The 13,891-nt window shown below is 38.9% G+C and overlaps 2 protein-coding genes across 2 annotated transcripts; one reads left to right on the top strand and one right to left on the bottom strand.

The window, feature by feature from the left end:
- Positions 1-830: 830 nt before the first annotated feature.
- Positions 831-7,581, bottom strand: sparcl1 (SPARC-like 1). The gene is made up of 11 exons (XM_010768182.1): positions 7,478-7,581; positions 6,418-6,473; positions 6,239-6,304; positions 5,180-6,142; positions 3,599-3,707; positions 3,116-3,237; positions 2,905-3,025; positions 2,666-2,802; positions 2,394-2,542; positions 1,934-2,082; positions 831-1,466 (listed from the first exon to the last, which is right to left on the bottom strand). Exons 2-11 carry the CDS (start codon positions 6,469-6,471, stop codon positions 1,438-1,440), a joined length of 1,899 nt encoding a protein of 632 aa, XP_010766484.1. The 5' UTR covers positions 6,472-6,473; positions 7,478-7,581; the 3' UTR covers positions 831-1,437.
- Positions 7,582-9,946: 2,365 nt separating this feature from the next.
- scpp1 (secretory calcium-binding phosphoprotein 1) lies at positions 9,947-13,168 on the top strand. Its single transcript, XM_010768181.1, has 9 exons — positions 9,947-10,070; positions 10,349-10,403; positions 10,731-10,778; positions 11,089-11,142; positions 11,701-11,727; positions 11,851-11,898; positions 12,148-12,189; positions 12,301-12,360; positions 12,453-13,168. Exons 2-9 carry the CDS (start codon positions 10,350-10,352, stop codon positions 12,879-12,881), a joined length of 762 nt encoding a protein of 253 aa, XP_010766483.1. The 5' UTR covers positions 9,947-10,070; position 10,349; the 3' UTR covers positions 12,882-13,168.
- Positions 13,169-13,891: the final 723 nt, after the last annotated feature.

Here is a 13,891-nt window from a genome sequence, read left to right as displayed (position 1 = left end):
TCAGCTGCACCTGGCCGGGAGTCAACAGAGAGCCCTGTGGGAGTCCTCCAGCATTTCTCTGCGGCAGCACGGCAAACAATGTGAGCGGCCCACCCCCAGCAACCTGAGTCAACTGCCCCTGTGGATTCACATTGGTACCAGCGCCTCCCTGCCCCACAAGGAATGCTCCACCTTGTTGGAGAGCTCCGATGGGAATCAGCTGCTGCAGAGGAGGCTGACCTACTTGGTTTCTGACTGGCTGGATAAAAAAGGAGCCACCAAGTTGGACTAAGTGTCCCACAAGGGGTGAACCGTTTAGTGGGATCCCATTTGGAACCCCAGCGTTGGCATTGTTGCCAGCTGCTGCTCTATTGTTATTCACTCCCACATTGGCAAGGGCCTCAGCACTCCCTGAAGACACACCACCCTCCACCACAAGAGCAAAGGTGTAGAAGAGAACCCCCAGTGTGCGGAACATGTTTAATCTCAGTCACAGCAGACAGGCGACAGGTACAGAGCTGCTTCTCTCTGTGCTTATATAGAGTGTCAGATTCAGTGATCACTAACAAAGGTCCAGCCCTTTATCTCAAAACAACAAGTCACTGTACTCATCATGACCATGCTGCAGGCTATTTTTTGCTTTGTTACCTTATAGAGGGCCATTATTAAGGGTTAAGTGGCCAAACTCAACCAGTTGTTAGTGACTTGCATTTCTAAAACTATTGTTGCCATGGTCATATTTTCATGTCATGGTGGCATTGGGGTATTGATTGGTGAAAAAAACATGGTATTAGAGTATAAACTGATACATCCCAACCAATATAATGCTACAACTTTATTACACGAGTGTAAAGAAAGTCATCATTAACAACGTGTGCACTGAAATATTCAAGTCCTCAGCTGTCAATAAAGCCTTACTTAGATCTACAATGAAACGTGAATGCAAAGACAAACATTTACAGCATTTAGCTACTAAGATAAGAAACACAAGATTTTTTTTTAAACATTTTGTAACACAAGGTTGTATTATCTTGATTTAAAGAGTAATTATCGACTAAATCACTCTTACATACAAACCACAGTTATTATTTTGAAGCCTGGTACTATGTACAACAACTTTTCTAATAATGAGCTGATGTAAACTTTTCCCCAATTTGGAATGCATTAGAAATACCTTTCTGGATAAAACCAGCTAAATAAAACAGTTTCTTATATTATAATATAATGATTCTAGCTGCTCAGTCTAAATTACAGAACAAATATCCAAATGTCCAAGCTTAGCTTGACACACGACAACAGGAACTACCACCAACACTTGCCCTCTGTAGCAGGAAATAAAAAGGAGTTTCTACAATCTGTATCTGTCAGATTTCATAATGTTGCAGAGGTTCATGGATGCTTCAGGCTGTTGGAGCAGCTTAAACAGGCTTGTGTTGTAGGTGAGGTACAAAGTGGAGCTCAGAACAGCAGGTTGACATCCATATCATCTGTGGATGAAAGAAATGAGTCATTAATATGTTAAAAAACTGAAACAGAATTTGCCAACATCAACGGTATTTGCTATATGCTTTAGAAGTGCATGAGAATCAAAGCAGACAAATATTTTTTTTAAACCTTGGAATAATTGACAGTTTTCTTTTTACTGGAACCCATTAAAAACTATGTTTATGTATACTATTTGATGTTGTGTTATTACCTGACTGAATTAAATTTAAAATAACTTTAAAAAAAGAAATGTCAAGATACTAGTTTACGAATGCTGTCGAAATAACGAGACACAAAGACATGAATTGTCCCTAAATACAGTATTTAGTTAGTAGTAGTACTCATTTATTGTGAACATGTACAGACTCTCATTCAGAAGGTAGCGTCATATGAAACCAAAGCACAAAAGCCATACTCACTGATTAGAAAAGTGTACCATAGTAGCTTAGTGAATATGTGTGGCTCTTACCATTTTTGATACCGAAACAGGAAGTCCACTCTTTAAAGGACACCTGCTTGTCCTTGTCAGCATCGCACTCTTGAAAGAAGCGGGAGGTGCAGTGCTCCATCGGCACCAGAGGGACTCTAAGTGGGGCCAGCTCTGAGTGGGACAAGATTCTGCACAGGATGGAAAAATACCCAATTTGATCATTTTGAGCATCTGATTTATGTAGAGTACAGTATGATTTCCTAGCTTAGTTCTGGCTAGGTTATTGTGATATATTAGCCAGTCATGCTTTTGGCATGACAATGATGAGAAAAATCAACAACAAAAGCCACACAATTGGCTTGAATGACTACAGTGCTGTATACGTGTTCTAACACATAGGCTACTAGTGAAATCCTATAGTCATCACTCTATGATCATTTTAAAACTTAATCTAAAAGTTGATAAAAGTTCACTGTAAACACAGAGTGATAAAATGTACCTGTCAGATGGGTGTTGGTCCAGTTGTGCAAACTGCCAGTGCACTGGGTAGATGTACATGTTGTAGTTCTTCTCAAAGTCCTGCGCCAGCAGCTCAACGGAGTGATCACCAGCATGCAGACGCCTCTCACTCTCAAAGATTTTCTTCACCTACAAATTCAGAACATTAAACATCATATTTTCTTTTTACCAACATGCTATGTGAAGTTATGGACAATCACGTTTTTAATCAAGATTAAAATGGGTAGTTCTTAATAAACTAGAGAGTCCCACTCTAAAACGTTGTTTAGGCGTGAGGAAGCCAGGAGACATGGAGTCATGTTCAAAAAGCTGCAGGAGAACATTCTTCAGCCAATCCCTCATTCGTAATGGGAACTGGACCAGCTCAGTGTCCACACATTGAGGTATTACTAAGAGATAGACAGAAAGAAAGATCATGATCAACCATGCACCATACTTCAAATAGAAAAACTGCTTTAATACCAATTATTCTGTAAGTGGATAACTCTCACATTTGCATGGCCCAGTGTAGTCCATGTGAAGTCTGTGTCCTCTCTTAGTGCCCTCCAGGTTGCATTTAGTGGCAAAGAGTTCACATGATGTATCGTATGTTTTGTTGTTTGTGCCACAAACCTACAGAAATGCACAAGCAAAAGTCTAATTAAATCCAGCAGCTGTTGAAAACAAATCCAGTTTAATTTTCGACAGATCTCAAATACTTACATTATCAAACTCATTGGCACTGTGAGGACAATCTGCCGGCTCTTGACACACGCAGCCTGGCTTTTTGTCCGCATCAAGTTTACATGTCTTTCCACGTTTGCAGGGGAAGTTGTCACATGGATCTATAAGGGGAAAAAAGCACTGCATGACATTTGACCTTTGCTCTGTCTGAATCCTAAAACCAATGTTATCAGGAATAAGGTTCTGTTTTTTTTCCAGTGTTTTGTCTGGAAACCAATGAGCAATAATCACTACAGGCCATCCTCTACATTCCACTGACATTTGAGTTTGCACAGCGATCAAATCAACTTGATCTCCATTATTCTTTTCTTAATCCCCCAGAGCTGTGTTTTGGTAGTGACCGTGAAGCAGAGTGATACCATTCATGCGGAAGTTTTAGCTAAATGATCCAGTCAGCAAATTCCCGTGTGAGTCTGTTGGGATAATGCATTAGTCAGTAAGGGGATTGCTAAATAAACCAACCGGCAGGGGCTTCTGGGCGATGTACGCCTCCACCAGGAGAGGGCCTGGATCCTGGGTAGAGATCCACTGTCGCTCTTATCTGCACTGGATTCATTCCGACTAGAGGGCCCTGAAAAGGTCAAAGGAAAATGTCATTTAAAAAAAAAAATTGCATTTACCAACTTTGTATCTGATTGCAGCACCACAGCAAAAGAAAAAGTCACATATCCTTAAAGGTCCCATGTCATGGCCATTTCTACTGATCATAATTCCATTGTTGAGGTCTACTAAAATAGATTTATATTGTGCAATTTTCCAAAATCACATTGGTTTCTCATACAGCATCTCTGTATAGTATGTGTATTCACTCTCTGTCCAAAACGGCTTGTTGGAGCTCCTGCCCCTCCTCCCAATGAGCCCAGTGGCCATCTGTGAGACAGCGAGACACAGCAAGACACAGCGAGACACAGCGAGACACAGCGAGACATAGCGAGACACAGCGAAACCAGCCCGAACACACACACCCGCAGCCTGGCTGGGAGTTTGTGTGTGTGCTCTGCTCACACACCGACTCACAGCCTCGCAGCATCCCGCCGTCTCGGCAGAGCTGCAGCTGAGAAAAGATTGAGTTTGTGTGTGTGAGGAAGGTACGTAGGAACGTAACGGCTCCATGGATTGGTCCATTTGGACCAATGGGTACATTTGGGTATGGGCACGTCACCATACCCATGAAGAAAACAATGGAAAAAGAGAAATCTCCAATGAGGCGTTCTGGGGCAGCATAGACAGGTATTTTCTGTGTTAGAGTTTTACTCACTACAGGGTGAACTTTGAGGGTTTGTGACTTTACAGACCGTTTACATGCAAAAAAAGCTACATAACACACAAGGGGACGGGTAATAACCTGAAAAGCATGACATGGGACCTTTAAAGAAAACCTGCAGTTACATGTTGTGTCCACTTGAAGGTAGCAGAAACAACACGCAAATAATACTCTGACATATTACTAATTCCAGCTCAATATAAAAAGTTTCATAGTAGATGTTACTGAGAAAATGTAACAGTTTTATGAGTTGAATGTAGTCTCTTGTTTGCTTGACGATTGTGTTTCCTGTTGATTGTATTTTTTTCTAGTCAAACTCTGACTGGTGTTTATATCTCAAAGCATGTCATGGTTAAATAAAGGTTAAACAAAAAAAACTATAACCTTTGCCTTAAGTGACTTGTTTCTCACAGTATGCACAATAACAGGAACCTCAAATAAAGTTAAATGGAATTCAGCCATCCCTTATTGTTTACACCTGTGCTTCTCCTAAATCAAAGTGCCTTCTGTGGGAAACTGTGACAATTTGAGCAACATTGGAGTCGTGTTTCTGACCATCCAGTATTTGTAAATCAAATATTCTCCTAACTTTCAGCTGCTCAATGAACACCAGTGGGACCAACACATCAATTGAATGCTAAAAAGCGCTATGGAGGTAAGGGGAACTGTATTGTGGGGGGATCACTTTGCCACTATGTGTGACCACATTCGCAAGTAGTTTTGTGACCCATCAAAACATATTGATTATAAAGAAATAAACTGTACAGATGATGCATTACCCATTTTCCTGCCCTTCTCCTCTTTGCCTTTTGAACTGTATTGTCAATGCTGCTGGCTTCAGATGGCTGAGGATCTTGTTGGCTCTGTTCCTGTCCAGACTGTGTTTCCTCACTCTGTGGAGAGTGCTTCCTCGCACGCTTGTTCTTCTTCTGCTTCCTTGTCTTTCCCTTGGTGTTGCTTCCACTGTCATTTTTGCTTTTCTCCTCTTCCTTTCCTGCCAGTCGGGACTCTGATTCAAACTCTGTATTGCTCTTTGGTTCTTCAGGGTCCACTGCTTGAGTGTTTTGGACATCTTCTTCATCTGCAATGGTGGGCAGTGTTTTGTCACTGGTTTCCTTCTCTTTGATGTCTTCTTTTGAAGGAGGCTGGATGTCATGAGTGTGGGGTTTTATTTTAACAGATAGAATCTGTAGAGGTAAGATGCCACTATCAGCAGCGTAGTCAAGATCAACAGGGATCTCAGACTCGGTGCTACCATCTGTTTCCTCCAGCAACGTCTTTCCGTCTGTTACTATTTCGCCAGACTTTTCCACCTCTTTTTCTTCTTTCTCCAGCATTTCTGCATCTCCAACAATCTCTTTGTTTACTTCTTTTTCTTCCATCTCTAGTTTGTCATCTTCCTCCTGTCCCTCACCCTCCTCAATGGTCTCCACAGTCTCATCAGACTCCTCCTTGCCTTTGTCCATCTCATCTTCATCTTCTTCTAGCACTCTTTCTTCAGCTTCCTGCTCTTCTTCTGCTTCTTTCTTCAGGAGGTCCACCAACTCCTCTTCACTAAGCAGGACTGCTGTAGGTTTATCGCTCTTTTCAGTCACCTCAAACTCTTCCTCCTGCTTGCTAGCATTAGCATTAGCATTGTCTTGGGAGCTCAGTTCCTCATCGTCTTGCTCCTGGCTGCTGGCCTCAAATGTGACTAAAGTTGGTAAGATCTGTGGCTCGTTGGGCTCCTCTGCGACGATGTCCTTATTTTTGAGGAAAGAGAATATACATTTTACAACAAGGAATCATTTTATGTTTAAAATATAATTTTGATAAATTAGTTAAGAGGCCTGCTCTACCTTTTCTTTTGTTTTATGTGAAGTCTTATGCAATCCATGATGTTTTCCATGATGTTTACTTTTGACCTATATGTTGTGGGGATAGTTGATTATGAACATTCATTCAGTTAAGGTCAAAACTCCAAATAACAACAAACCCCCTCACATTTGTCAGTATAAGTAAGAAAGATATTACTCACAGACAGGGCAAATGTTGCTGACAGTAAGCAAATGAATACTAAGCAGGCCCTCATACCTGAAACAATGAAAAGAGTAGTTTATAAATTGGACAAAAATCGAGACAACATTTATTTATATATGCTCATTAACATTACTGGGAGTTACTGCCGAGATGAAACCTCAATACTGCCTAAACAGAGCACATTATGAACAACCAATACAATATAATCTGACTCCTATACAGTCAAAAACAAAGACAAGAACTTGGCAAATCTCTCAAAGTTAAAATGAATGAGTGAATGTGTGTCCTGACAATACTTTCATGATGAGCAGAGTTGCGGGAATGGCCTCCACTGTTGTCAAGGTTACAGGCTTGAGATGCGCCTCTCTCTCAAAAGTCACATTCAGAGCTAAAGTAAACATCAGAAACTACCAGACTGGAAAAAAGTGGACTTAGTCCACACACTTTTTGTCTCTCTGGATGGAAACAAAACAGACACTATGGGCCTGTCCAGGAGAACAATGGCTCTCTGGCTCGGCCCACTAAACACCAAATAGGTGCAGACAGGGGGGGTGTAAGAAAATCCACCCAAAGTGTTAAATCAAACTATTTTATTTAATATTAACAATAATAAAGTAATGTTAAAAAAGAAACACTTCAGCATTCATTTTATATTTTAAATCATATTCTTAAATATATATATAACATTATTATATTTAAAACATTTGATCGTTTAAGGATTTTTTCACGAAAACTTTAATATTTACAATGCTTAAGGTATAGGTTATATACAACCGTAAGAGGGCTTAATTTGAATGTTTCTTTATTATACACAGCTTATTAGTATACATCTAGTCACTATCTCTTTACATAAAATTAAATAGGGCTTCCCATTACACAAAGTTAAGTTCAATATAAAGTAAAGGCTATCATAACAAATCTCCAGTATAAACAAGGCAGCTTATGCTTAATGAAAAACACAAAGTTGGTAAACAGCAGCATTTCATTACACATCTAGATTTGATCATTAACTAATCTACATACAAATCAATGGAAGATTTTAGTTATTTGGATTTTACCTGAGGCTGGCGGTAACAAGAGAAATGAGAATCCTCGTCTGTGTTGAACCTGTGAAGGTGTCCTTTTGTATTAGAAACAGCGCTCACACTGTCTACATAAACTGGCAAGCTGCACACACACACACACACACACACACACACACACACACACACACACACACACACACACACACTCTCGCTCTCACACACACACGGACGGACGGAAGGACGGACGGACGGACGGACGGACGCACACACACACACACACACACACACACACACACACACACACACACACACACACACACACACACACACACACACACACACACACACACACACACACACACACACACACACACACACACACAGTTTTCTGGGCTTAGGGTGCCAACACTTTTTTTTACTTTGGGAGGGTCTTTGGGCTATAGAGATTCAGAAAGAGGGAGGGCAACAGATCCTGTACTGAATGTCAGTTTGGTGCTTTGTTTCAACAACAACAATTTATTTTGTTACACTTCCTTTGTCTTTAATTTTTATTGACTATTTTGTATTGGAATGTATACAAAACAATAACCACAAAATGAAAATCTGACTATATAATAAGATTAAAGTGTGTTGTTGAGGATAAGCTTATGATATGTAGACACATTGTTAAATCACACAAAGGATAATATAGAAAAAGATAAATGAGTAATGTAATTTAAACTCTTGCTTTAGTGCTCTTTTCCTTATCAGTGATGTCTGCAATTTTTGAATGTAATGTCTATCTCTCAAGTTGGATTGATTTTGTGTTTAGTGAATATTTGACTGAAGTTGTTTCGGTAGCTTGTTGATGACAGAATAAAACCAAGCCAACGTCTGATACTTCTTAAATGAAATGCGTTTTTAGGACAGAAATTATTTTAGCCACTAGATGTCGCTGCTATGCCTGTGATCCACTACTCATTACGACAGAATGAGTTGCAGCTATGTTCACTATTGCAAGACTTTTTCAAATCTTCTAATAATAACTCAGTAGTATTAATTGACAGATCATTTTTATGTTAAGTTAGATTTGTAATGAAAATATAGATTTTCTGATTTCAGAAAAGTTAATAAAATGGACCTTGAGGTGAGATTTGTTGTCAGCCACTGCTTAATACTTGACACTGAAAAGTAATGGGTTAGGCATAAAATGATAATGGTCAAGTACAGTCCCTATATATTGTAATCAAGTACGATAGCTACATTTTCAGACTGCCCATAACTGAGATCAAGACTTAATACTTTCATTACAGTGCACTAACTAACTTTAGTTGACCAAGATGGTGCTCAATAAAAAACAGGAAACAACTAAAACCTGCATCACTTGTCCCTTAAGGATCAGATGTAAATACCACTGCTCTATTAGTAGTTTTTCTTGGTGTAAATCTCCAGTTGCAAGCGATAACCTAAACGCATCAGATGTCTGGCTGAATGCATCAATATTTTATAAATACTTGAGTAACCTTTGGGCAGACACTGTTGACTGCCACAACGAGCATCAGTCGTCCTCTACTCACTCCTCCCTTTTTTCTAAAGCAGGACTTTACAACAACTGGTAGCTGTGGTTTCTGGCAAACAGCTCCAGACTGCTGAACATCCAGTCTAATTACATGTTTCATTTGCACGGTTGAAATCCTATGTGAGGTTAAACAAAGAATTCTTTAATCATATTTAAGGCCTCACCATATATGGAGATCCAGGAAGAAATTATGAGCCTCAGAGAGGAAATATAGAAATCTTTATTTAGCCTTTCTACTGTACATGCTCTATTTGCAAGAACGAGGTTTCTCCAAAACCATCATATAACGCTGAGGACAATTCAAGTTTCAAGCCTTTATTGTCTTTTGCACATTAGCTATAGCTACATAAACTTAGGTCACAGGCTCTTCCAACAGTGCAACATATACTGTATATATAGAACAAATAAAACAGATACAATAGTGTAAGAGAATGGTTTACAAAACGTGTATTTGTTTTTTTTTTCAATCCTTCAAGTCATTCCTCATGTGGTTAATGTGAAAATACTATTCAAGTTGTACAACTATTATAAAAAATAATATAACTAATTGTAGACTAGATAGTATAAGGACAGAAAAACATCCACTTCACCGGAAACAAACATGACCCAATCTGGCCCTCCTTTCCTCTCCGAGTGGGTGAGTTTGTTTTCTCAACAGGCCACAAACCTATGTTTTAGTGCGCTGAACTATATTTCACTAGCGACTCCAGAGGGGGTGGAGAACTAGTAGTGACTGAATGAAATAACTGTGTGTGCGTGTATTTGCGGTGTGTATGTGCAACCACTATCTTGCCAGTGTGTGTGGATGTTTTTTTTCACCGGAACAAATACACCTTCATGTGTGGAAAGGAGACATCCGGGAGGAAGTGATGCAAGCGTTTTAATTACTTATATAGAGTGATCCTTGGAGTTTCCTTCAGCATATCCACACATTGTGCTTTTACTGCCTCAACCACCAGCTCTCCAGCTCAGAAAAGGCTCTGGGTTCTCCTGTTTGCTGCTACACACACTGAACAAGGACCACTGACAACATTTCTCTCAGCAGCTCTGCAACTAACAAACAAAGAGGTACACTTTCACATATTACACAGGTTTATGTTGCTGATATATTACGATGGGTTAACATTATTTCAAACTGCCATTGCTTTAATTTGTATTATTTATATATATATTTTAGAGTATGTATTCATTGTTTATTGATTTTTATTAATGTTTCCTTTTTGTGAATTTGTTTTTTTTTACTTGCCCCAAATTTCCTTTTGGGAAACATACAAAGAAGAAGTATTTCAAATGTTATTGAATCAAATGTGTAATAATATTAATCACATACTGTATGTCTGTTACAGAATGAGGGGTACCGTAGTAATGTTTTGCCTGATTGGAGCAGTTTTTGCCAACCCAGTAAGTATGAAAATAATACAATTAGTGTAAGATGTACTTTTTGATGAAAATAATATACAATTCAATGCACATTTTGCACATAATATATTATTTGTTCTACTAAGGAATATGCATAATATACGTATGGCAAACAAATTAGAGAGTTTACTTTACAACCCTTAAGTGCACATGTGAGCATTTCAGCCCGCAGTAAAATATGTATATTATATAATAACTATAACTAGATAACAGCAGAGCAGGAAGGCTCAGTCATTCAAGAAAACATATTAGAGTTAAAACACACATTTATCTTTGATTATCAACTGACCTGTTATTTCTCTCCAACAGATTTTTTTCAGTGCCATTTCGGAATCAAATTCGCTTGACTCAAACTCGGTGAGTGCTTTTCTAAATCGCACTTTCCTAATATCATATTTGACTCTTTGGGTTTCAGCATAGGAACTCAACATTGTTTAAACATAAATCATTGACTGCAGGCACCATGGCTCCTCCGTCATAGTAAGCAGAAAACCCAACAATAGGTGTGGTTGCTCAAAGATCTCAAGACAATTCCCATTCCAGACAGTATTGTTTACTATACTATGTGTCTGCAGCCATAGCTTGAATGTGATGATTGTTTCTTTTGCAGTTGTAAGGTATAATTAAATATATTGCGATATATGCTTACTTTGTTTCTCCTTCACAGACTGAAAGTTTGTCGGTTTCACAATCTTCAGAAAATGACACCTCAGAGCTTCAGGTAATTAGATTACATTACTTTATTGTCAATACAAAATGCAAGCACAGTGTAACGAAATTAAGGAGGGTCTAACCAGGGTGCAAAACAGTCAGTTATATACACAATTATCAGAAGTATGTACAAAATAAATGATACGAAAATAAAGGTAAATAGATGGGAAATGTATAAATAAGAATAAATACACAGATAATAATAAATACAGTGAATACAGTACTGTATATAAAACAGTAAAGTACAAGAATAATTGCGCTTCAGCACAACACACGACAACAACTAGGCAGTATGGGACACTGGGACAGCGTGGGGTTCATTGTCAGCAGTCTGACTGCTGAAGGGAAGAAGCTGTGCGTAGTCCTGTTGGTTCTACCCGGGAGACTGCGGTAGCATGTCCCAGAGCGGGTGCCACATAGGGGGATAAACAGTGTATGGTTGGGGTGTAATGCACACATTTATCCCAGTAAGGAGGACATTATTATTTTCTGATGCAGATTGAGTTTTGCATCACTTTTCATTGCTGATCTAAACCTTAACTGATATGTATTCCTTTTTCTGTTGCAGAGCTCTGAAGAAAGTAACTCTATTCAAGTAAGTTAGTTGGATTTGTCAATATTATGCATGACCCTAATAGGGAAACATTGAATCTTTTTGATATAATTAAATGAAGGATGTTCTGTATAAATGTCTGAATTATCCTTTTCATATTTTCAGAGTCAGAGCTCAGAGTCAGAATCATCAGAATCCACGTCAGAGGACAAGGTGGGTTGGATCATCACTTTTAACATTATTGTCATTAGTAAACTAAATTACATTAAGCATGTTCCTGGTTGTTTCATAACCTCAAATTCATTTTATTTTAAGAGTTGAGGATGTTATAGCACAGAATCTAGTAGTATCTTTAGTGATGAGAAGTCCAGTAAGCACAACCAAATTAAGAAATACTGTACTGATCTTTGGAAATAAAATGTAGAATATATTCCTATACTTATTTTCCTTTCCCACAAGCAGACTTCAGAGGAGAGTAACAGCCAATCAGATGAGGATGTTGCGGTAAGACCAAATCAAGTATTTTGTCAAATCTAGTATGTTGGCCAATTGTTAATGTGACGCAGCCTAATGCTGGACTCTTCTAAGCTCATCCTATTCACTGCATTTCCACAGATTGATCTTATGATTGAAACCAGAGATGATAGCATGGGCAGCGAGGAGAATATTCGAAAGGTGGGATCAAAAATTAGTTTTATTATTTACATTTCCATATTTAACTAAAAGATAAAAAGTGAACACTATGCTCTGCTTTTTCTCTGCATCAGAGTTGGGTTCAACAGTTCGCAAGTGTCATCAAAGACCTGAGTGCAGAGGAAAACAGCAGCATGGAGGTCAAGGCTCAACCAGACCACCTGACTGAGAAACAGCCCACTCTTACCTCCACCAGCACGAACAACACCGAAAGCAGCAGTGAGAGCACCAGCAGTGAGAGCACCAGCAGTGAAAGCGACCAGACCAACGAGACCAGTGAGGAGAGTGACAGCAGCAGCGAGGAAAGCAAGAGCTTGGAGGACAGTAATGCTATTGACAGCGATGAGCTGCAGCAAATCAAAGCCCCAGACTGTGTGAAGGGAACTCAAAGCTGTGAAAGTGAAGAGTATTTCTTCCAGGATATAGGAGACGATGCTCAGTACTCAGTGGACAATCTAATGATGCCAGAGGAGGCTGAAAGGGAGCTACGTTTAAGGAGATGAGGAGATGCTCTTGTGCAGCTTTTTGTTTTACCACTATGAACTACTGCACAATTAAATGGCCTGCTTGAAGACTTCAGGATGATACATTTTAATCTTGCCCATCGCTTTGAATTTTAATTTTGGCAATATACTGTTACCTGCAGCTGAATTATATATATGTGTGTGTGTGTGTGTGCGTGTGTGTGTGTGTGTGTGTGTGCGTGCGTGCGTGCGATTATTACTGTGATTAAGATTAAGCATTTACTTTTGTTTTGATAATAATAAACATATAATGTAACCATAGTATTGGTTGCTGGACATTTTTTGTATAATCATTCAGAGTGTAGTATACGGTGTAGTATATTAACTTCAACTATCTCTCTCTCTGGTTTAGGGGTCTAAAGATTGGTTAATTATGCAGGGGCCCAGGGTTTGTCACACATACATAACATGTTTTGTCATCAGCTATACTTAACTTGACAGTTCAGTAAGGTAAAAAGCAAAACAAAAAAAATCTGTCTCTTTCCATTTACTGGTGAGAGAAAATCAATGGAAACGAAGGTAAGGACTCAGTAAGTTGCCATATTGTCCAGTCTGTGTACCTTTGTATTAGGAGAGATTTTGTTTAGACACTGGCCAGCCATATAGAGAAAAGATTCCAGGACTCTTGTAAAGAAGACAAAAAAACATATTTCTTCAAGTGTTATGAAATATAACCGGTAGTAGACCATTGATGTTTAAAGTGTTTTGGTACTTTACTGTATCACCACAATTAAGCTAGATTTGTGTATTTTAACCATAAAATCTGTGACTTTAACCAACGAGAGACCATTAATGTGTGGAGTGAATTTGATAGCACTGCAAAAGGGGATGTCCTCTTGTTACTTGATGAAATAATATTTTTGTTGAAGGTCGTTTCGACGTTTGACTTTGTAGGGGCCCCTGGGCCCCCTTGTCCATTTCAGAGGACAGCGTGTATCGGATTGTTTAAAATATGATTGAAATACCTTTATTTTGAAAAAGGCAAACGT

This window comes from Notothenia coriiceps, unplaced genomic scaffold (genome assembly GCF_000735185.1).
Source record: "Notothenia coriiceps isolate Sejong01 unplaced genomic scaffold, NC01 NC01_scaffold00005347, whole genome shotgun sequence".
NCBI lineage: Eukaryota > Metazoa > Chordata > Actinopteri > Perciformes > Nototheniidae > Notothenia > Notothenia coriiceps.
Note: the sequence above shows the minus strand (reverse complement) of the source record. Positions and strands in the feature narration are given on the sequence as shown.